This window comes from Elgaria multicarinata, chromosome 14 (assembly GCF_023053635.1).
Source record: "Elgaria multicarinata webbii isolate HBS135686 ecotype San Diego chromosome 14, rElgMul1.1.pri, whole genome shotgun sequence".
NCBI lineage: Eukaryota > Metazoa > Chordata > Lepidosauria > Squamata > Anguidae > Elgaria > Elgaria multicarinata.
In genome coordinates, this window is record NC_086184.1 from 2,240,778 (window position 1) to 2,265,246 (window position 24,469).

Consider the following 24,469-nt stretch of genomic DNA (forward strand, 5'->3'; position numbering starts at 1 on the left):
CAGCCGTCAGCAGAACGCGCATTGAATTGCCATCCGCTAGAGCAGCCTTCCTCAACCTGGGGCGCTCCAGATGTGTTGGACTACAACTCCCAGAATGCCCCAGCCAGCTGGCTGGGGCATTCTGGGAGATGCAGTCCAACACATCTGGAGCGCCCCAGGTTGAGGAAGGCTGCGCTAGAGCTTCATTTAATGAGAGGCGCTTTTGTTGTGAGTGATTGTTGGGTCTCCTCTGTGGTTCATTGTCGGCTTCTTGATTCAGATGTCGGGCCATACTAGACCATGGGGGACCGCAAGGTTTGCTGTCCGCTTCCTCGGAACCAGAATCGCATCCCAGAAGCCTTCCCAAGCAGAACTAATGTGCCCCCAATTCAAAGCGGCGATGATAAAACGCATGTGAAACCCGATCTAAATGGGACCGGAGTTGGTCAGGAGTGTCTAAACAGTCATCAGGGGTTTCGATGATGTTAAATCTTTTGAGGGCATCAACAGCGGTTATCTGTTCTCATTTCTCCTTCCTCCAGCCAGTGATGAATGAATTAGTTCCATGAAGGTCCCAACTGTTGCGGTTTTGAGAGTAGTGGACCAAATTCAGGGATCCAGTTTACCTTCCCATGCATGTAAGTGCTTTCCTGAGCGCTAAATATGGGCTTTCACTCTGGAGCCGTGATTTGCCCATCTCTGCTCATCTTTGCTCATCATCCAAGGCTCTACATTCTTGCTACTCTTCTTTGCTCCTGAGACGGTTTCTTGTTTGAAGTCATTCTCAAGTACTCTTATTTCTAAGATAGCAGTGTGGCAAAATACAGCAGGCTGCTTCTGCCCTCTTAAACTCTTGTGACGTTTAACCTTTTCTAGCTGGACTCCCTCATCTGCATTATTCTCTTTAGCAAAGGCTGATGTTCCCAGTGAGAGAAGAAAAGAAATAAGACTTGTGTCGGCAGCGTCCTGACCATCCCCCCAGCCCCGCAATCGCCCAGAGCTGCTGTTCTCTCGTTTGAGTTCTTCCCTTGTCAAAGTCTGTTCTGTAGCTAGAGCACCTTGGCATTTTCTTCTTGCTGGATTATGAATATAAATGTTCTTTTGCAAGCACCTGTTTTCCTCAAAGTGCCAAAAGAAGAAATATAAGCCCGCTCAACAGGAAATCCGCATGGCTAAAGCAAACCCGGCAGTGTCGCTTTGCAGCTGTAAGTTGTGCAGGAGGGCCTCGCATTAGGCATATTTACTTAGCTGCCATCCAGAAGCTGTAAAAGAGCCGTTGTGATTTACAAGTGGTTCTTGACTGTGCCTTTTCAAATTGTCATAACACTCAGAAACTGACGAATGGGCTGTGTTGAGCAGAAGGGAAGTTTAGTGTGTGTGTGTGTGTGTGTGTGTGTGTGTGTGTGTGTGTGTGTGTGTGGTAGGGGGATGGTGGATGCTTACAAATAATTGAGAAATTTAAGATGCTAGATTTTTGGAGGTGAATTTAATTCCTGGGCCAGAATAGTGGATAACTCTTTTAAGTCTGCGTGGATTGCATGGGAGAATCCATTAAGATGCCACAGGACTGAGAGGGTCTTGGAGATTTTTTTTTTGAGGAGCAAAGGGCCCATGATTACATATTAAGCTGGAGCGTGTTCAGAGGAGGGCAACCAAGATGATCAGGGGTCCGGAAACAAAGCCCTATGAAGAGAGACTGAAAGAACTGGGCATGTTTAGCCTGGAGAAGAGAAGATTGAGGGGAGACAGGAGAGCACTCTTCAAATACTTGAATGGTTGCCACACAGAGGAGGGCCAGGATCTCTTCTCGATCCTCCCAGAGTGCAGGACACGGAATAACGGGCTCAAGTTAAAGGAAGCCAGATTCCAGCTGGACATCAGGAAAAACTTCCTGACTGTTAGAGCAGTGCGACAATGGAATCAGTTACCTAGGGAGGTTGTGGGCTCTCCCACACTAGAGGCCTTCGAGAGGCAGCTGGACAACCATCTGTCGGGGATGCTTTAGGGTGGATTCCTGCATTGAGCAGGGGGTTGGACTCGATGGCCTTGTAGGCCCCTTCCAACTCTGCTATTCTATGATTCTATGATATACCGTGTTGCTAAAAAATATCAGGATTCCCTCTCTGATCTCCCCTGTTCCACCTGGAAAGGGGTAATGGAGGGGTTGACCCAGATTCTGTTGATTGCACTTTCCCACCCCAAATATGCGCGGTGGAATGGATGCATTTGACTGCCTCTCTGTGCAGGACTGAAGCCGACTGGCACAGATGTTGGAGACCAGAACAGAGCTTCTTTATCCTTTAGGATGCAGCAGTAGAGGGTCCCTCTCCACCGTCCTGCCACAGGTGCTCCCGGATGCAACTGATCCCACCACGCAGCAGGGCAGAGGGGTGTGCTGTTAGAATGCACGCAGTCTCTGTTAATTGTAGGTGTTCGTAGTCCCATGGCTTGTTCATTTATTACATTTTAGTCTTGCCTTTCCTATAAGGAGCCCTGTGAGATACATTAGGCGGAGAGAGTGACTGGGCCAAGGTCACTCAGGGAGTTTCCTGGCTGACTGGGGATTAGAACCCAGCACCACCCCTGTCCTTATCCAACACTGTACCATGCTGGTGCTCCACTCTCATTAACCTGCCCCTGGTGCTTTCCTGGCAGGAGGCGAAAGGCCCTTCCATGCTTGTTCCCAATCTGCAAAGCTGTTCCACAAGCCTTGCTTCTGTCCCCATTATGGCCCTAACTGCAGTCTTGGTACGAAGATGTATTTTTCAAAGCCTCTGGGTGGATTGTATATTAGCCGGTGGCTTCAGCTTCTCCCTGGCTCCGTCATCTTCATATCTTGTTAGCTTTCAGTGATTTCCCCCCACCTTTTTTTTTTTATCATAAAGGCCACTGTGTATTTTTTGAAAGGTTTTGTGCCTGTGTTTATACAAAAGACCTGATTGTTTTAATATAAAATGCCAAAGGGCCTTTTCATGCCGCAGCCTTCTCCAATTGCCCTTCTCGTCTGACACGAAGCAATCGATAGCACCTTTTCTGCAGGGGGGATCGGGGGTGTGGTGTGAAGCCAAGTAGAACCTCACAAATAATGACATTTGATTGTGGTCCTCTGAGCATGTGGGTTAGCCATCGATCGCTTCTGCTTGAGAGCCGATGGAGACTTTCTGATTTGCCTCTCTCTCTCTCTCTCTGGTCCCTTCCAAACAGTTAACATGTGAGAAGCGATTTTTGTTCAATGGGGCTGAAGCAGCAGCTGCTGAGAAGGAGCCATGGTAATAGCAGCAGCAGCAACAGCATTTTCAGGTGGGGTAGGGCAGCGGTCCCCAACCTTTTTGGCACCAGGGACCGGTTTCATGGAAGACAGTTTTTCCACAGACCGGGGTGGGGGGGGAGGGTGTTGAGGGGATGGTTTTGGGAAGCCACCCCAGCCACCCCCACTCCAGCGTCCTGGCTTCGCTTCGCTTCGGCTGGGCAGCCAAGATGCTGCCCTGCACCCAGGTATGCTGGGGTGGGGGTGGGGGTGGGGGTGAAAGCAGCTCACCTGCACGGCCTGATTCCTAACAGGCCAGGGACCGGGCCGTGGCCTGGGGTTTGGGGACCCCTGGGGTAGGGGGTTCACTCTGCATTCCAGCCTTCCCCAACCCCGTGCCCTCTAGATGCGTTGGAAGTGGTAGTCCCAACACAATCAAATGTCATTGTGGTGTAGTGGCTAAAGTGTTGGACTGGGAGTCGGGAGATCTGGGTTCTAGTCCCCGTTTGGTCATGGATGCTCACTGGGTGACTTTGGGCCAGTCACAGCCTCTCGGCCCAACCTACCTCACAGGGTTGTTGTTGTGAGGATAAAATGGAGAGGAGGAGGAGGAGGACCATGTATGCCACCTTGGGTTCCTTGGAGGAAAAAAGGCAGGATATAAATGCAATAATAAAAACACAGGCACAAGGCATCAGGCTGGGGAAGGCTGCCGTACACTAATTCTACATCCTGTGGGTCAGCGAAGATGCCGTCTCTCCCATGGGGCCACCATAGCTGAAGGGCCAAGCTGGGGATTCGTGACTTGGCCAGCCTGCTTCTTAAGAACACAAGAAGGGCCCTGAGGCTGGATCAGACCGAGGGTCCATCCAGTCCAGCACTCTGTTCACACAGGGGCCCACCAGCCATCAGCCAGAGACCAACAAGGCAGGACATGGTGCAACAGCACCCTCCCTCCCATGTTCCCCAGCAACTGGTGCACACAGGCTTCTTCAAGCTGCCCTTCCCAGCAGTCCTTTCCTCGTTGCTCTGCCTCCCATCCGTTGGAACGCGGCAACCTCCGCAAGAGGACAGAGGCTCCCTGCACTGGCCAGGCAAATATCGTAATCCTCGATGGCTCGTCGGGTCAGAGCCATCTGGGATAGCGCCCAGGTGATGGATTGCCAAAGGCCATTTGTTAACACACGCGCTCACACACAGAGTGGTTCCACTGCTTGGCAGCGAGCCCAACTGGCAGCCTCCTGCTGTTTTGCCTCATGTTTCTATCGACTGAGCATCTGTGGCCCATTTGCTTGGGAAATTGATGCACGAGACGGGCAGCCGTCGAGCACGGCGGCCAAGGTCGTGCCCACGCCTCTGCGTGCGCGAGAGAGGCGAAGTTGAGCCTTTGGGAAAAGCAGGGCAGGTGGCGCAAGGGACCCATCGGGAGAAAGTCGGGCGCTGGGAGGTGGCGCTCGAGAGGAGCGGCTCCGGCTTGGGAATGTGCACGGCGGCCAAGGGTGCAAACTTTGGATACAGAAACCAATGGGGGGTTACAAGTAGGTTGCAGTTTAGCTCTCTCTTGAAGGAAAACCCCACCGTGTTCCTGGCTTTCCGGTACATGAGAAGGAGCTGAAGGCGGGCGGGGACTTCTGGGCCTGGTTTTGAACGCCACGCCCCTCGTCGAGGGTCATGCCCGAGAGAAGCTGTTCTGGATCGTGGCCAGAAGCAGCCTTGATCACTCGGACAGAAGCTGTGGGCCAAAGCCTCGTGGAGTGTCAGTGGGCAGCAGGGCTTGGTGATGTCCGCTTGCGCTCCTCTTCCGGCTGCAGCCGGTTTCCTCTGGCATTAGTCTTCAAAGCAAGACGGCTTCTCTTCTTAATTATTTATTTATCAGAAGTATTTTTATGCTGCTCCTCAAGCAAAAAGCCTCCTAGAGCAGCTCAGTTTAATTAGACAGTCCCTGCCTGCAGGCTTACAGACTGAGAAGACATGACACACAAGGAAAAAGGGGTGGAGGGGGAGGGGAGAAGAAACGGTGGGGGATCATTCTTTCAGCAGGGCTGGGGGAATATCCGTGGTCTCCCCCTCCCATCTCCCTTCCTCTCAAAATGACTTGTAGCAACCACTCCCCCCCTTTTTTTTTTTACAGAAGGTAAATCAAAGACTTCCCACCATACCCATGCATGAAAAAGTGGGGAACATTCACCCTTGGGCCATCCTGATTTCAAGTGGAACAGGGTGATCACAGGATAGAATCCTAGAAGAGTAGAGTTGGAAGAGGCCTCTAAAGCCATCGAGTCCAACCCCCTGCTCAATGCAGGAATCCACCCTAAAGCATCCCTGACAGAGGGTTGTCCAGCTGCCTCTTAAAGGCCTCTAGTGTGGGAGAGCCCACAACCTCCCTAGGGAACTGATTCCATTGTCGCACTGCTCTAACAGTCAGGAAGTTCTTCCTGATGTCCAGCTGGAATCTGGCTTCCTTTAACTTGAGCCCGTTATTCCGTGTCCTGCACTCTGGGAGGATCGAGAAGAGATCCTGGCCCTCCTCTCTGTGACAACCTTTCCAGTATTTGAAGAGTGCTCTCATGTCTCCCCTCAATCTTCTCTTCTCCAGGCTCAACATGCCCAGTTCTTTCAGTCTCTCTTCATAGGGCTTTGTTTCCAGACCCCCGATCATCCTGGTTGCCCTCCTCTGAACACGCTCCAGCTTGTCTGCGTCCTTCTTGAATTGTGGAGCCCAGAACTGGACGCAATACTCTAGATGAGGCCTAACCAGGGCCGAATAGAGAGGAACTAGTATGTGATTTGGAAGCTATACTTCTATTAATGCAGCCCAAAATAGCATTTGCCTTTTTTGCAGCCACATCGCACTGTTGGCTCATATTCCGCTTGTGGTCTACAACGATCCCAAGATTTTAAGGAGTAGGACACAGAGTACAGAGGCAGGCAGGCTTGGAAGCTCCTTCTATGATTACTCTCTTTGAAAGAAAGAAGTAGCTACCATGGTGTCCCCTGGGGAAACGGGGCTGGCTTAATAGAGCTGCCGGCTTCTCCGAGTGGTCTGTCTTGCTTTCAGGAGCGAAGGCCGGACACGTGGAGGGTGCAGGTGTAGCCGCTGCCATGTGCTGCCGTGTGTCCTTGGCTGGAAGTGGCTACTGCGTCTGTGCTCACAACTGGAGGTGGTGATCTCTGCTTGGTTGCCTGGAGGTAATTTTCAACCCACCCTAGGTGACCATTTGAGTCCCTAATTACAAAGCTTTATTATCACTAGAAGCCAAGGGTGCTCTGTAAACAGAGCAGCATGGAAGCAAATACCCAGAGAATAAATTCTTACCTCAAAAGAAAACATTTGCACTAGAGGAGCGCTCTACTAATTAGCGGGCTGTTAATTGAATAGCCTTTTTGATTTGCATCCAAATTACAACTTGTAAGTTATGTCTTGGCTTTGATTAGCTGTTGTCATCGTAGTGGGTTTTCTTCTTGTTCTTTTTTTTTTATATATATATATATATAGTTTTGAAATTCCACTTTGCACAAATGCAGCCCTTGCTTGGTCTCTGAGGGCTCCAGCACCAGAAGGTGAAAAGGTCAATCACCTCTGCATCCATTTAAAATCCATTACGGCTGCCTGCTGCAGCTTATCAAACAACTCCCCCTCTTCTCTCTTTTTATTTTTCCAGCCACTGATTCAGGAATCTATAGCTCTATGCAGGTAAATGGGATTTCATGGGCTTCTAACCTTTCTTACTTTATTGAAAAGCAGAATATTAACTGCTCCACTGACCAGCCTGTCCATTAAAGACACACAGGATATTTTTAGAAAATTGTTTGCCAATCAAATCCCCTCCAACGTCTGCAGAGAGCCTTTCAGCCTCGTGCTTGTTCTGTGTGCAAACAGTACAACTGACCCCTCTTTAAGTTAGCCTTCCCCAGCTGGGTGCCCTCCGGATTGATCAGACTACAACCTCCATCAGCCCCAGCCAGCATGGCCATTGGCCATGCTTAGTGGGGCTGATGGGGGTTATAGTCCATTGTTGTTATTTAATGATATATTTAAGTCACCCAATAACCAACGTTCTCTGGGCAGATTACAAACAGCTATAAAATTAAAATGCCGCCTTTCAGGGCAGGAGCCCTTCCTAAAAGTTTTATTGGCATACAACAATAAAGCACACAATAAAAATCCATGCGATAAAAACACAATAAAAATTGCAGTACATATATTTTCTAAGAATAAAATGCAACACATCTGGAGAGCGCATGGTTGGAGAAGGGTTGCCTCAAACAGTCTTTCCATGCTGTCCTGAGCATAGAGCTGGAGCAAGGTGACCAAGGTACGCAGCACCTGCCTAGCACCCGGTTTGCTCAAGCAGTGGCTAGACTGGAACTGGAGGCTGATGTAACGTGAGCTTCCAGAGCCCCACCCAAGGTTCAGCTGCAGTTCAGCACAGGCCCTTTGGCCGAAGTCCTGCTCCTAAGGAGGCCTTACTCACGAGGAGTATTTTTCTGTAAGCAAGCACTCCTTTGTTCTCAGGGGCTGGGTGGTGACTTGGCATCCCCCCCACTGACTCAGGAGCAAAGCTTTCTACCTCTTCTGAGGGCTCAGGAACTTATTGGTCCATCCTATGGTCCTTGGAAGTGACTTGTTCCCCAGGGACATTTGGCTCAGGAGGCTCTAGATCATTCTCCAAAGAAGATTCCTGTGGTGGCGAAGTGAGCCTTAGCATTCTGTTGAAATGATTTCAAAGTTGAGGGACCTGGGCTGTTGACCCAAGGCTGCTGAAATGCGGTGTCCATCAGACAAGCTTAAAGCGGTATAGGAGGAGGGGAGTTCTTGGAAGAGAGACTACAAACTTGCCAACCTCCAGCCAAGATGATCGAGCTCCTAGTCCACACATGCAGTAGAACAAGTCGGAGGAATCCTGGCGTGCTTGAATGGACATCTCCATTTCAGGGTGTGGACATAAGCTACCGATTTGGAATATGGCTTGCAGGAAACCCTCTTTGCAAGAACAAAGTCCAGTTCTAAGCTCCACAATTCAAGAAGGACGCAGACAAGCTGGAGCGTGTTCAGAGGAGGGCAACCAGGATGATCAGAGGTCTGGAAACAAAGCCCTATGAAGAGAGACTGAAAGAACTGGGCATGTTTAGCCTGGAGAAGAGAAGATGGAGGGGAGACATGAGAGCACTCTTCAAATACTTCAAAGGTTGTCACACAGAGGAGGGCCAGGATCTCTTTTCGATCCTCCCAGAGTGCAGGACACGGAATAACGGGCTCAAGTTACAGGAAGTCAGATTCCGGCTGAACACCAGGAAAAACTTCCTGACTGTTAGAGCAGTACGACAATGGAACCAGTTACCTAGGGAGGTGGTGGGCTCTCCCACACTAGAGGCCTTCAAGAGGCAGCTGGACAAGCATCTGTCAGGGATGCTTTAGGGTGGATTCCTGCATTGAGAGGGGGTTGAACTTGATGGCCTTGTAGGCCCCTTCCAACTCTGCTATTCTGTGATTCTATGAAAACTAATGCTCCAGGAGAGAGGGGCCTAATCTGTCCCTTTTCCTGCTTTTTTTGTTTTAAGGGACTTTGAGGTTTGTTTTGGCTTTTAAAATTCAGCCCCCCACTTGCAGCCTGCAGGGCTCCAGTCCGTTCCGCCACCTTCGCCCCTGCCTCTCCTTCTGCCGCCTGTGCAGTAGAGCCAACCTTAATCTGCGAGTGGTCCTCCTTGTTTTCCTCCTTTGCCACATGGCAGGAGGGCCGAAAGCAAGCAGAAGGCTGGAGGAAGCAGCAAGGCCGGGCCCAACTCTTCACCTAACCCTCCCGGCCCCCATCCCTCGCTGCCTGAGACATTCATTTCAGGCATTGAGCGGTGGGAAGGTATGGATGTATATGTGGCTGTTGCTAGGCGACCGTGCATTCTCTCTCGCTGCTTCTGGGTTCTCCAGAAGATGGGAAAGCGGGGAGGGGTTGCATCTCCTGACGCCCTCTTTAGAAATCTGTTCTGTTTCTAAGGGAGCACATGTGGTGGTGACTGGTAAGCAACGCGGCACCTTCTGGGGTCACGTTTGTGAGCCAGCATCTCATTTATTAGTCCTTTGCTGTTGTTATTTTTAAAATCAGGGCTTGGGAGCCTCAACCATGGGGCCATACCTGGTCTTCTGGGGTTCTCCCAGATCCTAGGGTGACCCTATGGAAAGGAGGACAGGGCTCCTGTATCTTTAACAGTTGTTGTTATTATTATTATTATTATTATTATTATTATTATTATTATTATTATTATTATTATTATCCTGCCTTTTGCCCAATGCTGGGCCTCAAGGCGGCCTTACAAAGTTTAAAATATACGTGGGGGGGGGGGAGGGAAACAAAACCATAAACAATTAAAAAAATACACAACAAAATTATAAGACATTAACATAGATGGAGAGCCAGATTATTCTCCAAAGGCCTGCTGGAACAAAAAAGTTTTAGCCTGCTTCCGAAAGCCCATCGAGGAGGGAGCCAGCCTAGCTTCCCCGGGAAGAGAGTTCCAGAGCACCGGAGCAGCCACCGAGAAGGCCCTCTCCCATGTTCCCACCGAGCGCGCCTGTGAAGAAGGTGGGACTGGAAGAAGGGCTTCTCTAGAAGATCTCAAAGCGCGGGCAGGCTCATAAGGGAGAATACGGTCTTTCAAATAACCTGGACCTGAGCCATATAGGGCTTTATAGGTCATAACCAGCAATTTGAATTGTGCCTGGAAACAGACTGGAAGCCAGTGGAGCTGTTTAAACAGGGGAGCTATACTAGACTGACTAGATATGAAAGAGCGCAGGACTCCTGCAGCTTTAAGTATTGTAATGAAGAGGGAATTTCACCAGGTGCTGCATGCATACAAAGGACACCTGCTGAAATTCCCTCTTCATCACAACTGTTAAAGATACAGGAGCCCTGTCCTCCTTTTCATAGGGTCAACCTATATACCCTTTCTCCCCGGATTCAAACCCCTTTCCCTGACCATTGTTTTGGGGCCTCCCGTATTTTTATTTATTTATTTATTTATTTATTGCATTTCTATACCGCCCAATAGCCAGAGCTCTCTGGGCGGTTCACAAAAATTAAAACCATTCAAAGTATAAAACAACAGTATAAAACCATAATATAAAATACAATATAAAAGCTCAACCAGATAAAAACAGCAGCAATGCAAAATTGCAAATTTAAAACACCAAGTTAAAATTTATTTATAGACTGTTAAAATGCTGGGAGAATAAAAAGGTCTTCACCTGGTGTCTAAAAGCATATAATGTAGGTGCCAAGCGAACCTCCTTAGGGAGCTCATTCCACAGCCGGGGTGCCACAGCGGAGAAGGCCCTCCTCCTGGTAGCCACCTGCCTCACTTCCTTTGGCAGAGGCTCGCAGAGAAGGACCCCTGAGGATGACCTTAGGGTCCGGGCAGGTACATACGGGAGGAGGCGTTCCTTCAGATAACCTGGTCCCAAACCGTTTAGGGCTTTAAATGTTAATACCAGCACTTTGAATCGGGCCCGGACCTGGACTGGCAGCCAATGAAGTTGTAAAAGGACTGGCGTGATGTGGTCTCATTGGCCAGTCCCTGTTAGTAAACGGGCTGCCCTGTTTTGTACCAGTTGAAGTTTCCGGACTGTTTTCAAAGGCAGCCCCACGTATAACGCATTGCAGTAATCCAAATGAGAGGTTATCAGAGCATGGGCATATTTTGTGTATTCTTCCCCCCCCCCCCGCCCGCCCCATTCTAAAAGGTTGAAATGCCTCTCCTAAGACTGAGTTACTGGCAGTAAAAGCATAAAGCTCAAATATGCAGGTATTTTGCAACCCGCCCCCCCCTTTTGCCTTCAGCTCCACCTACCTCTGGAATGTGGTCCTCCAAAATGGAATTCAGCCTGAATCCCTGGTGGCTCACCGTGCAGGGCAACCGATACGTCAGCCTCTAGGCTCCCGGTTCTAGCACCAGCAGTACCTTATGTTCTCCACATCAGAAGAGCCCTGATGCTGGATCAGACCAGTTAGTCCAGCACTCTGTTCACACACAGTGGCCAACCAGCTGCCCACGGAAAACCCACAAGCAGGACACGGGGGCAACAGCACCCTCCCACCCATGTTCCCCAGTCACTGGTGAACATGGGCAGACTGTGTCTGACCCTGGAGGTAGCATACAGCCATCGGGACTAGGAGCCGTTGATAGCTTTCTCCTCAAGGAATTTATCCAACTCCCTTTTAAGGCCCTCCAACTTGGTGGCCAGCACTAGATCTTGTGGATGTGAATTCTATAGTTGATCACTGCGCTGTGTGAAGTCGTCCTTCCTTTCATCTGTCCTGAGCCTTCCACCCATCAGCTTCATGGGATATGACCCCGGTGGGTTCTAGTATTATAAGAGAGGAAGAAAAATGTCTCCCTCTCCACCTTCTCCACCCCATGCATCATTTAGTACACCTCTATCAGGTCTCCCCTTAGCCTCCTTTTTTCCAAGCTAAACAATGATAGCACTCTCCAAATACTTGAAAGGTTGTCACACAGAGGAGGGCCAGGATCTCTTCTCGATCCTCCCAGAGTGCAGGACATGGAATAACAGGCTCAAGTTAAAGGAAGCCAGATTCCGGCTGGACATCAGGAAAAACTTCCTGACTGTTCGAGTAGTACGACAATGGAATTATTATTATTATTATTATTATTATTTATTTATATAGCACCATCAATGTACATGGTGCTGTACAGAGTAAAACAGTAAATAGCAAGACTCTGCCGCATAGGCTTACAATCTAATAAAATCATAGTAAAACAATAAGGAGGGGAAGAGAATGCAAACAGGCACAGGGTAGGGTAAGCAGGCACAGGGTAGGGTAAAACTAACAGTATAAAGTCTGCACAACATCAAGTTTTAAAAGCTTTAGGAAAAAGAAAAGTTTTTAGTTGAGCTTTAAAAGCTGCGATTGAACTTGTAGTTCTCAAATGTTCTGGAAGAGCGTTCCAGGCGTAAGGGGCAGCAGAAGAAAATGGACGGAGCCGAGCAAGGGAAGTAGAGGCCCTTGGGCAGGCGAGAAACATGGCATCAGAGGAGCGAAGAGCATGAGCGGGGCAATAGTGTGAGATTAGAGAGGAGAGATAGGAAGGAGCTAGACCGTGAAAAGCTTTGAAGGTTAACAGGAGAAGTTTATATTGGATTCTGAAGTGAATTGGAAGCCAATGAAGAGATTTCAGAAGTGGAGTAACATGGTCAGAGCGGCGAGCCAAGAAGATGATCTTTGCGGCAGAGTGGTGAACAGAAACCAACGGACTGATGTGAGAAGAAGGAAGGCCAGAGAGAAGAAGGTTGCAGTAGTCCAACCGTGAAATAACCAGCGCATGAACAAGCGTCTTGGCGGAAGAGACAGACAAAAATGATCGAATCCTGGCAATATTATACAGGAAAAATCGACAAGATTTAGCTACTGCCTCAATATGAGGAATAAAGGAGAGCGAGGAGTCAAATATAAAGCCAACGCTACGAGCTTCCTTGACTGGAGTAAGCATAACATCATTGACAGTAAGAGAGAATGAGAGATGAGGAGAAGGTTTAGGAGGAAAAACGAGCAATTCAGTCTTTGCCATATTGAGTTTCAAACAACGATGAAGCAGCCAAGCTGAGATATCTGAAAGACATGCTGAGATACGATCGTGAACATCAGGAGAAAGTTCCGGAGATGACAGATATAGTTGTGTATCATCGGCGTACAGATGATATTGGAGGCCATGAGATTGAATAAGCTTGCCCAAGGGCAACATGTATAAGGAAAACAACAACGGGCCAAGCACCGAGCCTTGCGGAACCCCTACTGAAAGGGGAAAGGAGGAAGACGAGCTGCCATTAGTCAACACGCTGAAAGAGCGACCCGCTAGATAGGAGGCAAACCAGTTATAGACAGAGCCACAAAATCCAAGGTCATGAAGGGAATCTAAGAGAAGATCATGATCAACCGTGTCAAAGGCTGCAGTTAGATCAAGGAGAATAAGAACGGAATCATTTACCTAGAGAGGTGGTGGGCTCTCCCACACTAGAGGCCTTCAAGAGACAGCTGGACAAGCATCTGTCAGGGATGCTTTAGGGTAGATTCCTGCATTGAGCAGGGGGTTGGACTAGATGGCCTTGTAGGCCCCTTCCAACTCTGCTATGCTATGATTCTATGTTGTAACCTTCCCTCAGAAGGGAGATGCTGCAGCCCCTTGATCATTTTAGTTGCCCTTCTCTGCACTTTTCCCAGCTCTACAATGTCCATTTTTAAGATCTGTACACAGTATTCTAATTGTGGTTGCACCATAGATTTGTATGAGGGGAGCATAATGCTGGCAGTTTTATTTTCGATTCCTCTCCTAATTATGCCTAACATGGAGTTTTTTCACAGCAAGTTGATGTTGATGTTGTGTGTACGTGTGTGAACGTCCCGGCAATAACGTTTGCTGTTTTGGCCTGAGGGCACCTTGGATGGTCTGGGTCTGGGAGACCCCCTGGGAAGCCCTCTATGCACTGTCTTACGTAATAAAATGAGGACGCATTTCTGCTCCTCCAGTGAGCCTGGCAGCCAGCTTGCGTGTGAGAGATTCTGGTAATGAATCACTAATCGAGAAAAATGGTTTCAGCCTTTTGGAAATCATTAGTATTATTTATTTATTTATTGCATTTCTATACCGCCCAATAGCCGAAGCTCTCTGGGCGGTTCACAAAAATTAAGACCATTCAAAGTATAAAACAACAGTATAAAACCGTAATGTAAAAGCACAACCAGGATAAAATCAGCAGCAGTGCAGTAATACAAATTTAAAACAGCAAAGTTAAAATTAATGTATAGACTGTTAAAATACTGGGAGAATGAAAAGGCCTCCACCTGCAAAACTTGACAACCTTCTGAACGTTACGGAATCGACAACCTTATGAACCTTATGAAAGTATTAATTTGTTTCCAGGTTTCTCGGAAGGCTGAGACGTTTCTGTCTTACTAAAAACGGAGGCTGATGAGGGTTCAAGGTCCTCTTGGGACGGTCTGTCTGCCTCACAGCTTTTGTCACTTAGCTCTGTGAATGACTTTACTCTTTCGATGCAGGGCATTGATTTCTGCCCCGGACAGAACATATCTGGAGTGACGACCCACGATCAAGAGGAGCACTCGAAACTTCCGCTGCTGTTCCACTTGGGAAAGGACCCTGGGGAAAAGTATCCAATAAGGTGAGGAAGGCACGGGATAAATGTTATTTGAGGTGAGCCCTCAACTCTCAACAGAGGGTGAGCTGAAGGAGCAAACCAAACATGCCTCTGTTCAGCCTTCTTGTGGGAAATGACGAGGACTTCTGAGCACCACAGAGTTCTTCTTTTGCAACATAACAGAGAAAAGCTAATTAATACCGTAGATGCTTTTAAGGACTAAAGCAGGGTGTTGAACCTCTTTCAGGCCGAGGGCGGAATTCCAGTTTGGAGATGCGCTCAGGGACCACATTCCAGTGGTGGGCACGGCCAAAAGAAGGAAGGGTGGAACCAAGATACAAAAAACACCAGCCTGTTTCATCTTAAACCTCTCGCTGCCAGTCGCTCAGCCTCGGGAGAGGCATCGCAGCCTTTTAGAATGGGGGGGGGGGGGGAACCACGCAAAAGCCAGGTAGCTGGGCCAAAAGGTAGCTGGGCCAAAAGGGGGTGGGGCATATCTGGGGAACTCCAGAGGGCGAGATTGCCCCCCCCCCCAGAAGGGATGGATTGGGGCCCCAGGCCTGAAGTTCCTGACCCCTGAAATAAGAAGTTCCACGGAGTTCAGAATAAAACCGAGAAAATGTTGAGTCGGATCAACGTGTACTATTGTGAAAACGCAGCAGCTGTTCACCCCACTGACAAGCAGGTAAAATGAGCCGAAACCAACCCAACTGGCCTTTTGTGGCCACAGAGGGAGGCGGCTGAGGTCAAGAGCAAAGCCACCTGCCTCGAGAGCCGGACGTTTGGGTGCCGTGAGTGCAAAGCAGCAGGTGGACGTACTGTAACTGACCCGTGGAGTGCGAGGCAGTTCTCCTGCACAAGCCCCGTTGCAAGGAATAGAAGCTAGGCAAGAGCTCACGTGCGGTCTTGGGGCAGGGATAGAAGCTGGTTTCAAGACTAATCCCCCACCCACCCACCCAAGATGGGGGTCTGTAGTCTTTGCAGTCTTGGGCAGGGGGTGGGAGAGGGACCTGAGAGCAGCCTCCTTGGTCAGCTAGCCCCCCTGTTGCCGCGTGTCTGCTTGGGGCTTTGTCGGTGCTGCTCTGAACCCTCTCCTCTCTGCTCCCTTTGGAGTCCCGGAGGGTGTTTTTGCAGAAGCGTCTAATCATGAAGAACCGTCTTCATGGCAGCAATAACCTTAATGTCAGAGACAGGAGCCCTGGTTAAGGGGAGGGGGCCATAACTCAGCAGTAGAGCACCTGTGTTGCGTGCAGAAGGTGCCGGGTTCAACCCTAGAAGGTGCTGCGAAAGACCAATCTCTGCCTAACTTGGGATTTGTTCCCAAAGGACCTTGTCATGTTCCATAAACAGCTGGTGTGAAAGTTAGTCCTTTCACTTATACCAGCAGTGGGCAACTTCTGGAGGTGTGTGTGTGGGGGGGGTAATTTTGCCCCCTCTCAAACCCTCCCTGGGCTGCCCCCCTCCTCCATGGGTGCTGAAAACAGGAAGGCGGGAAAATAAAAACGAAATTGTTTCCGGAGCTGCTACAGAGCATCCGAATGGCCCACAATTAGTTTTTTTATTTGGTCATTTTGACACGCTGGCATCATACTTCAGAATGTTCCCTCTCTCTTGCCTGAAGGGTTTTTTTCTTCTTTCCCCTCCTTTCCTACGCCTTTGTCTGTGAATTGAATTTTACTTCACTTCGATTTATAGTTTCTTTGTGATTTAATTGCTGTGGCTGTTGGTTTTATATTTACTCAGAAGAGGTGCAATTTGAGGGGAAGGTAACTTCCTATTTAATGAGTTAAACACTGCGTTAATTTATCTTGTGAGTAGATTATGGCTAACCTTTTGAGGGGTTAAAAGCATAAATTGTCTGCTAGTCTTGCCCAAATTCAGTGCTGCTCCAAGACGTTTAGCTGCCTAAAACGTGGCCCCTTGCTATTGCCAACACAAGTCCTGCTGCACCATTCAGACACCAATTCCAGCCTTCACGATGCTTATTGGAGCAATTCAGCACATTGGGAAAAGCCTTAACCTGCGAGTCGGATATTTTATGTATTCATTACATTTATAACCTCACCTTTTCTCCAGGAGACCAAGGCAATGTGTGTGCTTCCCCCACCACCACCCTACACACACACCCATTTCTGCCTTCACAACCCACCTGTGAGGCAGGTTGGGTGGAGAGATGGTGCCTAGCCCAAGATCATCCAGAAAGCTTCATGGCCAAGTGTGAATTTGAACCTGGGTCTCCCCAGGCATAGCCCAGTGTTCGGGAAGGTGTCTACAGATTTGCCTTCAAGTTGCTATGCTGAGCGGTCAAGCCTGAACCTGCCTCTGTTGAGTCCTGCTGGGCCCCAGGCAACAGCCGAACGTTTTAAACCTTATCTTATCCACCATGTTCAATTCTGCACCCAGTAGCAAATTCCTTGCCTTGACAGCGAAGCTCAGTACATGTAACCTTCTGGGTTTTTTGGCTTGAGGGTGCGTGCTCTTCTTTTCTTTTTTAAGCTATCGGGATCCTTATTTTAGAGCTCTCCCTCCACAGGGCTTTCCCCTTTCCCTGCCTGGTTGTTTAATCGTCTCTCCCGAAAGCCCCTCGTGGTGGGATGGGCTGCATCTCAGAGTCCTCGTCCGTAGCCATTCCTCATCTGACTCGCTTGCTTTTTGATCATGCACAAGCTGTTGCCTTGATTGAATTTTATGGTAAGATCATAACGTGATCTCCATGGTGATGTTTTTAATAGGCAGGCCCTAATAGAAATATTGTCAATAATAATAATAATAATAATAATAATAATAATAATAATAATAATAATAATCATCATCCAAATGAAAGTTCATTTGTGAAGTTTGCTAATGTTTATATCCCTTCCCATCTCCAGTCACATTGGAAGCCTCCTGGAAAATAGGTCTCCCTTTCTTCGTTGTAATTAAATTATCCTCATTTGCGAGGATGTTACTCGTGTGGCTGGTGTTTTCCTTTTTTTATTTGGCTTAATTATCCTCCTTGGCTGCCTGCCTGTTGGGAGTTCCCCATGTTAGTGCTTCTCAGAGAGAGAGGGAGCCTCTTCTTGCTGTGCATCTTTAACAAGTTTTTAGGGGGCTGAGGGGGAGGCTTTCCCCCACCCAAAGACACGTTTGTTAGCAACCCCTGCCTTGCCTACATGATTTCTTCTTGAATCAGGGGCCAAAGATGGCAGGCACCAGGAGGCCAAGCAACCGCAGATGGGAAGAGCTTCACCACCTGGTTGGGGTGCTTCAGGTTGAGGGATTAAACCAGTGGTTCCCAAACTTTTTCAGGTAACCGCCCCCTTGGTTCCACAAACTCACGCACAGTGCCCCCTACCCGCCGCAGGCTTGCCGAGGGAGGGAGGGAATAGAGAGCGAACGCCTCTGTTTTGCAGCCAGCGTGGCGGGGCACACCAAGCAGGGTATGTCTCTTCATTAGTGTTTTGGTGCTCTTGAAACATTTCAATTCACCGTTAAAAGGACTCTTCTTAAACGGTATTAATACATGTGTGGATTCTTCCCCTATATGGCTTGGGACCAAACTACCTTCTCCCATAAAAATGTCCCTGGGTTTTAAGACCTTCTGGAGAGGTGCTTCTCGGAAAAGACCACCTCGAGCGCCCCCCTGCCACCCCCTGCCTCTTGGCGCCCTCCTATGCAATCCCACCGCCCCCAAGGGGGCACTACCGCCCCCTTTGGGAACCACTGGATTAAACAGAAAGGAGGAACAGCTGAGCGTTTGGGGAGTGGCCCTTCACGGGCACAGGCGGAAGCAAGCTAAAGTCCCCATGCAGCTGACAACAATTCCCAATTACCACACTCCCCATAAAAGGTTTGTCAAATCTCAGAAGCAACTATTGCTTGGGTGCCTTGTCTTCGTCGCTCCTTGATCTTGCCTGGACTTATCCTGACCTTGGACAGGACCCTGACTACGTTTTGACGCCTTCTTGATTCCTGTATTGTTGACCCGGCTTTGGACGGATACTTCGGCTTTCACCCACGGACTGTTTGTTGACTTTTCCCTCCTGCTTATCAAGTGTAACACTGGTGATTTACGACACTGGTGTGCAGACATTTGGATGCTCTGTGTGTGTGTGTGTGTGTGTGTGTGTGTGTGTGTGTGCGTGTATATATATGAGAAATATAAAGAAGCCGTTTTACAGCTTGAGGTATCAAGGTATCATCACTCGGATTCGGTAACCACAGAGAGCTCCATGAAGCTGGAAAGGGAGTGTGAAGGACTTGAAGATTAAGATCGTAATAGCCCGGGGATGGAGGCAATATATTAACGCCGGTTCCTTCCTCCCCACCCCAAGCTGGGTTTTCTCTGCAAGCCACGGCGGAGTTAACAATGGAGCGAAATTGCGTCCGGGTTTGCTTGAAGTGGGAGGGTGAGGAGGACAGATTGCTGGAGCACAATTACACTAAATGAACTAAACACACACCACACCTGTGCCTGGGACCTCGCGCCTCCAATCCGTCCCTGATTGGCTCCCCGGGGACTTCCCGGAGGTAAAGTGTCAATTAGTGTAATGACCCTGGACTCTGTCCACTCTGCTCCTTCAGCCTGAGCGTGGAATAATTCCGCGTACACAGGGGGAATCTCTCAGCGCAAACTCCTCGCCGCGCCACCTGCTCACCCCGGCGCGCGCTTCCCTCTCATTCTTCCACTGCAATTCCCACCCTCCCTTCGGCAGGCTCAAAGAGACAGAATACAAATTTAGGACAGCTTGGGTGTGTGTGTGTGTGTGTGTGTGTGTGTGTGTGTGCGTGTGCAGGGCAGCTTCTCGGTTTGCTTAGACAATAGGCCCTCAAAACACCTGTACAGGCATAGCACTGCTGCTGGTGTGGAAATTGCTGTGGATTCTGGTCATTAATTCCCTCGCTGGGTTTTGTCCTGGGATGAAACGGAGGTGGGCATGACCCCCGGGGTTTCGAGCTGCTCGCTTTGCAGAGCTGGTGCTCTCGAGCACCGCATCATAGAATCCTAGAATAGTGGCGTTGGAAGGGGCCTCTAAGGCCATGGAGTCCAACCCCCTGCTCAATGCAGGAATCCACCCTAAAGCATCCCTGGCAGAGGGCTGCCCAGCTGCCTCTTGAAGGCCTCTAGCATCGAATACCTGGGGAAGATTGCAAGGACTCGGTAGTTTGCGCTTCTGGCTGTCTGCTTTTCGTTGGGAGGGCTTTGGCCCAGTAGCAGAGCACAAGTGTTGCCTGCAGAAGGTCCCAGGTTCAACCCCTGTATCTCCAAAGCGGGTCTTGGGTAATGGAGCCGAGAGAAGCTTCTCTCTGGAGGGCAATTGCCGTGCAAGAGTGGGCAATGTGGGGCCAGGTGGATGGATCGCCCAACCCCATGGAAGGCAGCTTCACGTGTCATTGGGAAAGGTCCACAGTTCTGTCCCAGGGCTCCTGCTTTGCATACAGGAGATCCCAGGTCCAGTCCCGGACACCTCCAGTTGAAAGGATCAAGGAACCGGTGGTAGGGGAGACACCTTCTCTGCCAGAGACTGGAGAACTGCTGCCGGTCAGCGTCACCGGCACTGGGCTAGATGGACCAGTGTGGTCTGGCTTGGTGCAAGGCGTGCAGGACGGGGCCTTCTCAGGTGTGCCTGCCCAGTCCATGGAACTCCCTCAGAAATTTCTGTCCCCCCAAACCTTCCTGGTGGTCCCTGAGTGTTTCTTCCCCCATCTAGACCACTGTTTGGCCCTGTGTTCAACAGTATTTTGCCTTTGCTTTTTATTATGTTTTAACTTTTCTTTTACTGTTGTTTGGCACTTTGCGGGGGGGGGGCAGGGGGAAGCCAGCCGATAAATTAGGATGTGCATGTCTGTTCGTGTGGTGTTTGGGAATCCCAGAGGGGACCCAAATTGCTTGTTCTAGGATTCTTTCAAGGCGCGGACCATTGCGTCAGACCCAAACCACAGGAAGCCGCTGCTGGTCTGTGGCCCGAGGGGAAGCGTTCTTGCTTAACCTCCCAAGGAGTGGCTTCGCATGTGAGCGGGAGATTGCAAGCAGTCCGTTAAGATTCCGGCCGGTTTGGCACGACAGTGTTGGTGGCTGGGGGCGGACCGTGCTTATTGGCAAGGGCAGGTATCAGCAATTAAGGCGTGAAAACGCTTTGTGAACGTCGCCTCACTTGCCCTCCCGGCAACCTTGCAAAGTCTGTTGCTGCCCCCTATAGGGTCAGAACGTCGTTTGTCTGTGGGGGGAATTCTAAAGCGGGGAGGGAAACCACTGGCCCATAGGCCTATCTGGCCCGCGACAGAGCCCATAGAATCATAGAATAGTAGAGTTGGAAGGGGCCTCTAAGGCCATCGAGTCCAACTCCCTGCTCAATGCCGGAATCCACCCTGAAGCATCCCTGGCAGAGGGCTGTCCTGCTGCCTCTTGAAGGCCTCTAGTATGGGAGAGCCCACAACCTCCCTAGGTCACTGATTCCATTGTCGTACTGCTCTGACTGTCAGGAAGTTTTTCCTGATGTCCAGCCGGAATCTGGCTTCCTGTCACTTGAGCCCGTTATTCTATGTCCTGCACTCTGGGAGGATCGAGAAGAGATCCTGGCCCTGCTCTGTGTGACAACTTTTCCAGTATTTGAAGAGTGCTCTCATGTCTCCCCTCAATCTTCTCTTCTCCAGGCTAAACATGCCCAGTTCTTTCAGTCTCTCTTCATAGGGCTTGTTTCCAGACCCCTGATCATCCTGGTTGCCCTCCTCTGAACACTTTCCAGCTTGTCTGCGGCCTTCTAAAAGTCTCTGATCATCCTGGTTGCCCTGCTCTGAACACAGTCTGGCCCGTGGAGAGTTGTGCGCCTTCTGTGGGCGCCATCCCCTGCTCTCCCCAAACCTCCGCCTCCTGCAGGGAGGAATCCCCACACTGTCTCCAGTTGGAGCTAACAAAGGGCTCCCTCTTCATGCTGCTTATCCTCCATCCTTCTGTAAGCCCTGGATGAGTCCCTTTCCTGTGCAGAGAGAGGGGCTTCAAGGCATCCCCCACCCACCCACCCTGAAGTCTCCTGGCTTGCTGGCTTGATCCGGGGTGGGGAAGTAATCCCTGGCAGAAACGTGGTTGGCCTCCCTGGTTCTAAAGGAGCAAGCAGCATCACGAATGGGAAGGGTTAAGCATCCCTGCTCAGCCACCGTTCCTGCTCTCGATGGGTCAGTCGCAGCCTCAGACGCTGCGCATCAGGGATATCTTGAGCCTCAGGACGGATACCTTAGAGATCTGAGCGATGCAGCACCATCCACCAGAGATGCCCAGGAACTGCGCCACCATGCTCTTGGGCATCTCTTACTAATGCGTGCGCAGGAGAACTTCCTGGTGGAGCTCATTTAATTAGCTTGTGCGTTTGGGGGGAGAAGGGTGCCGTTTGGATTTTCTGCTTCAGCTGCCAAAAACGTCTCGGCAATGATATCGGGGATATGCAGACTACCTCTGCAGGTAGTCAGAGGCCCCCAATCTTTTCAGGCCTGTGGGCACATTTGGAATTTTGAGAGCGATGTGGGTGCCCTCACAAAATGGCTGCCACGGCTGGTCCCAAAACACTCATTTCCCAGAAGGCAAACTCAAAGAAAAGTAACTTACCCAAGTGCGAGGCAGAAGTCGGGGCTGAACCCCAAAATACAAAACCACTCTTTAGATGCCGAATAAAAACGGGGCTGGAGGACAGCCCTTTATTTTAGAGCAGCCTTCCTCAACCTGGGGCGCTCCAGATGTGTCGGACTGCAGCTGGCTGGGGCATTCTGGGAGATGCAGTCCGACACATCTGGAGCGCTCCAGGTTGAGGAAGGCTGTTTTAGAGCATGCCAGCCCATGCTCTAAAATAAATTTAATTCAAAACTCTTGAGAATTTTTTTTAAAAAAAAAATTAGGAGGAGCCTGGCAGCTACCAAGAGAAGTGTCATTGGGCATATTAGTGTCCATGGGCATCATTTGGAGACCTCTGGGGTGGACAGAGTGCTGAGCTTGATGGACCGTTGACCTGGAGGAGGAGAAGGCTCTCCATGGCTACTAGCCCTGATGGTTGTGCGCCACCTCCAGTATCAGAGGCAGTGAGCCTGTGTGCACCAGTTGCAGGGGAACATGGGTGCTGTTGCACTATGTCCTGCGTTGTTGGTCCCTGGTCGTTGGCCCCTGTGTGAACAGAGTGCTGGATTAGATGGACCCTTGGTCTGATCCAGCATCAGGGCACTTCTTCTGTTCTTATGACCTTGCACGGCAGTGCTGTTCAGATGAGAGAGGGGGAGTGCTGGGTAAATCCAGCCACCGTGGTTGTGGCTCAGAAGGGTGTGTTGTCCTCTGCCGTGGCACCAGCACACGGGAAGTTTGTCCTGTGTGCTTACAACAAGAGTCTCCTTCTCCATCCTTACCTAGGCTGAATTGTTAATGACACCCAAGCGCTCTTGACCGCTTTCTGCTACAGCCACAAGGGATCACTGCTCCATTTTTAGTGTGGGGTTCTAGGAACGTCTGGGCAGGTATATCAAATCCTGTCTTTGCTCTTCGGCGTGTTGCAAAGATGAAATGGCCATTAATTAGCTAATGGGCCGTGCTTTATATTAATGAACGATTAATAGATGTTGGAATAGATTATGGATGGTTATGATCAACTAATTAAAAGTTATTGTATATGGCTGTAAAGGCTCCTAACAACGAGATCAGCCATTTATTAAAGCACGAGCCCTTTATGTGCATTGTATATTTAAAATATTTCTAGGCTGCCTTTCAGGGCACAAGTTCTTCTATGGTGGCTTACAATATTATTCACGGCGTGGAGAAAGTGGACAGGGAGACGTTTTCCTCCCTCTCTTATCATGCTAGAACCCAGTGGGGTCACTCCATGGAGCTGAATGGTGGGACGTTCAGGACAGATAAAAGAAAGGACTTCTTCACACAGCGCAGAGTCAAATATGGAATTCACTACCACAAGATGTGGTGATGGCCACCAAGTTGGATGGCTTTAAAAGGGGGTTGGATAAATGCCTGGAGGTGGAGGAAGCTCTCCATGGCCGTATCCTCCAAAGAGAACTGGACAGATTTACATTCTATTCATGGTTCTCCATCATGGGAGCAGGCTATTGTCTTCACGGCCCTGGTCATGGGTTCTTTGTGGGCCTCTGGTTGGCCGCTGCAGAAAACAGGAATGCTGGATTAGATCAACCTTCGATCTCCACGAGCTGGTTATACGTTCTTATGAGGCACATACGTGTGCGTAGGTCATGAACGTTCTCTTCTCTGAGCAGGAGTCTCTTGCAATTGTCTGGTCACTCTTGGTGACATCTTCCGTGCTGTTCTCCAAAACCCAACTCAGTAGATGAAAAAACGAAGGCCGTTTAGGAAGCGTGAGCTGCTCCTCCTTGAAGACTTCCTTCTACTTTGCTGTGAGTCATGCTTGGGTCCAGTTCCACCATTGGACTTGCTTGCACACGTGCGCACACATGGTTTTTCCCCCCCTGCCACTGGAAGGCTGCCAAGGAGAGATGGTATTTATAGGACTTACTGGAAACTGTTGGCATGTTCCTACATGATTGATTTTGGAGAAGGAAGTGTGCTGGAGCCCTGGGGCCAGTGGCCAGCTCCAGCCATGAGTGAGCGGGGGCCCAGGGTCAGGCCTGAGCGGCATTGTTTCCATTTTATCTCCAAAAGCAATTTGGTGTTCTTTGTTTCCTAAGTGACTCTTAATATGATGGACAAAATGAGATCACTGGGTATTAATCCTCCATTTAAGAAGTACTTGAAGTAATACCGCAGTGAAAGGGAGCGTTAAGCCACTTAAACAAATACCTGCTGGAGTTCATAATCCTGATAAGAGTAAGGGGTGGGTTGTTAGGAAGGTTGATCGGAAGGGGGGCCGGTTCCCAGCTCCTCCTCAACATGCACGGGAGAGAGTCGACGAAAGCCCTCTTGTACACAGAACACCCGTGAGCCCCCCTCCCCAGGCTCGGTGTTCACAAGAGCTAATTCACAGGGATTTCTGCTGGACCAAATTCAACCAAGGTGAGTGTCTTCAGTGTGTTCTGGTGCATAGAGCACATGTCGCCACGCGTTCAGAATTCCCCCACCCCCAAATTGGAAAACA

At 49.7% G+C, this 24,469-nt stretch overlaps 1 protein-coding gene across 2 annotated transcripts in view; it reads left to right on the forward strand.

The window, feature by feature from the left end:
- The window catches only part of GALNS (galactosamine (N-acetyl)-6-sulfatase), a 67,988-nt gene that overhangs the window by 35,470 nt on the left and 8,049 nt on the right, over positions 1–24,469 (forward strand). For both annotated transcript variants that reach the window (XM_063141094.1, XM_063141095.1), the window contains one exon: positions 14,299–14,420. In XM_063141094.1, the coding sequence (XP_062997164.1) occupies positions 14,299–14,420 (122 nt within the window). The remainder of the gene's footprint in view (positions 1–14,298; positions 14,421–24,469) is intronic.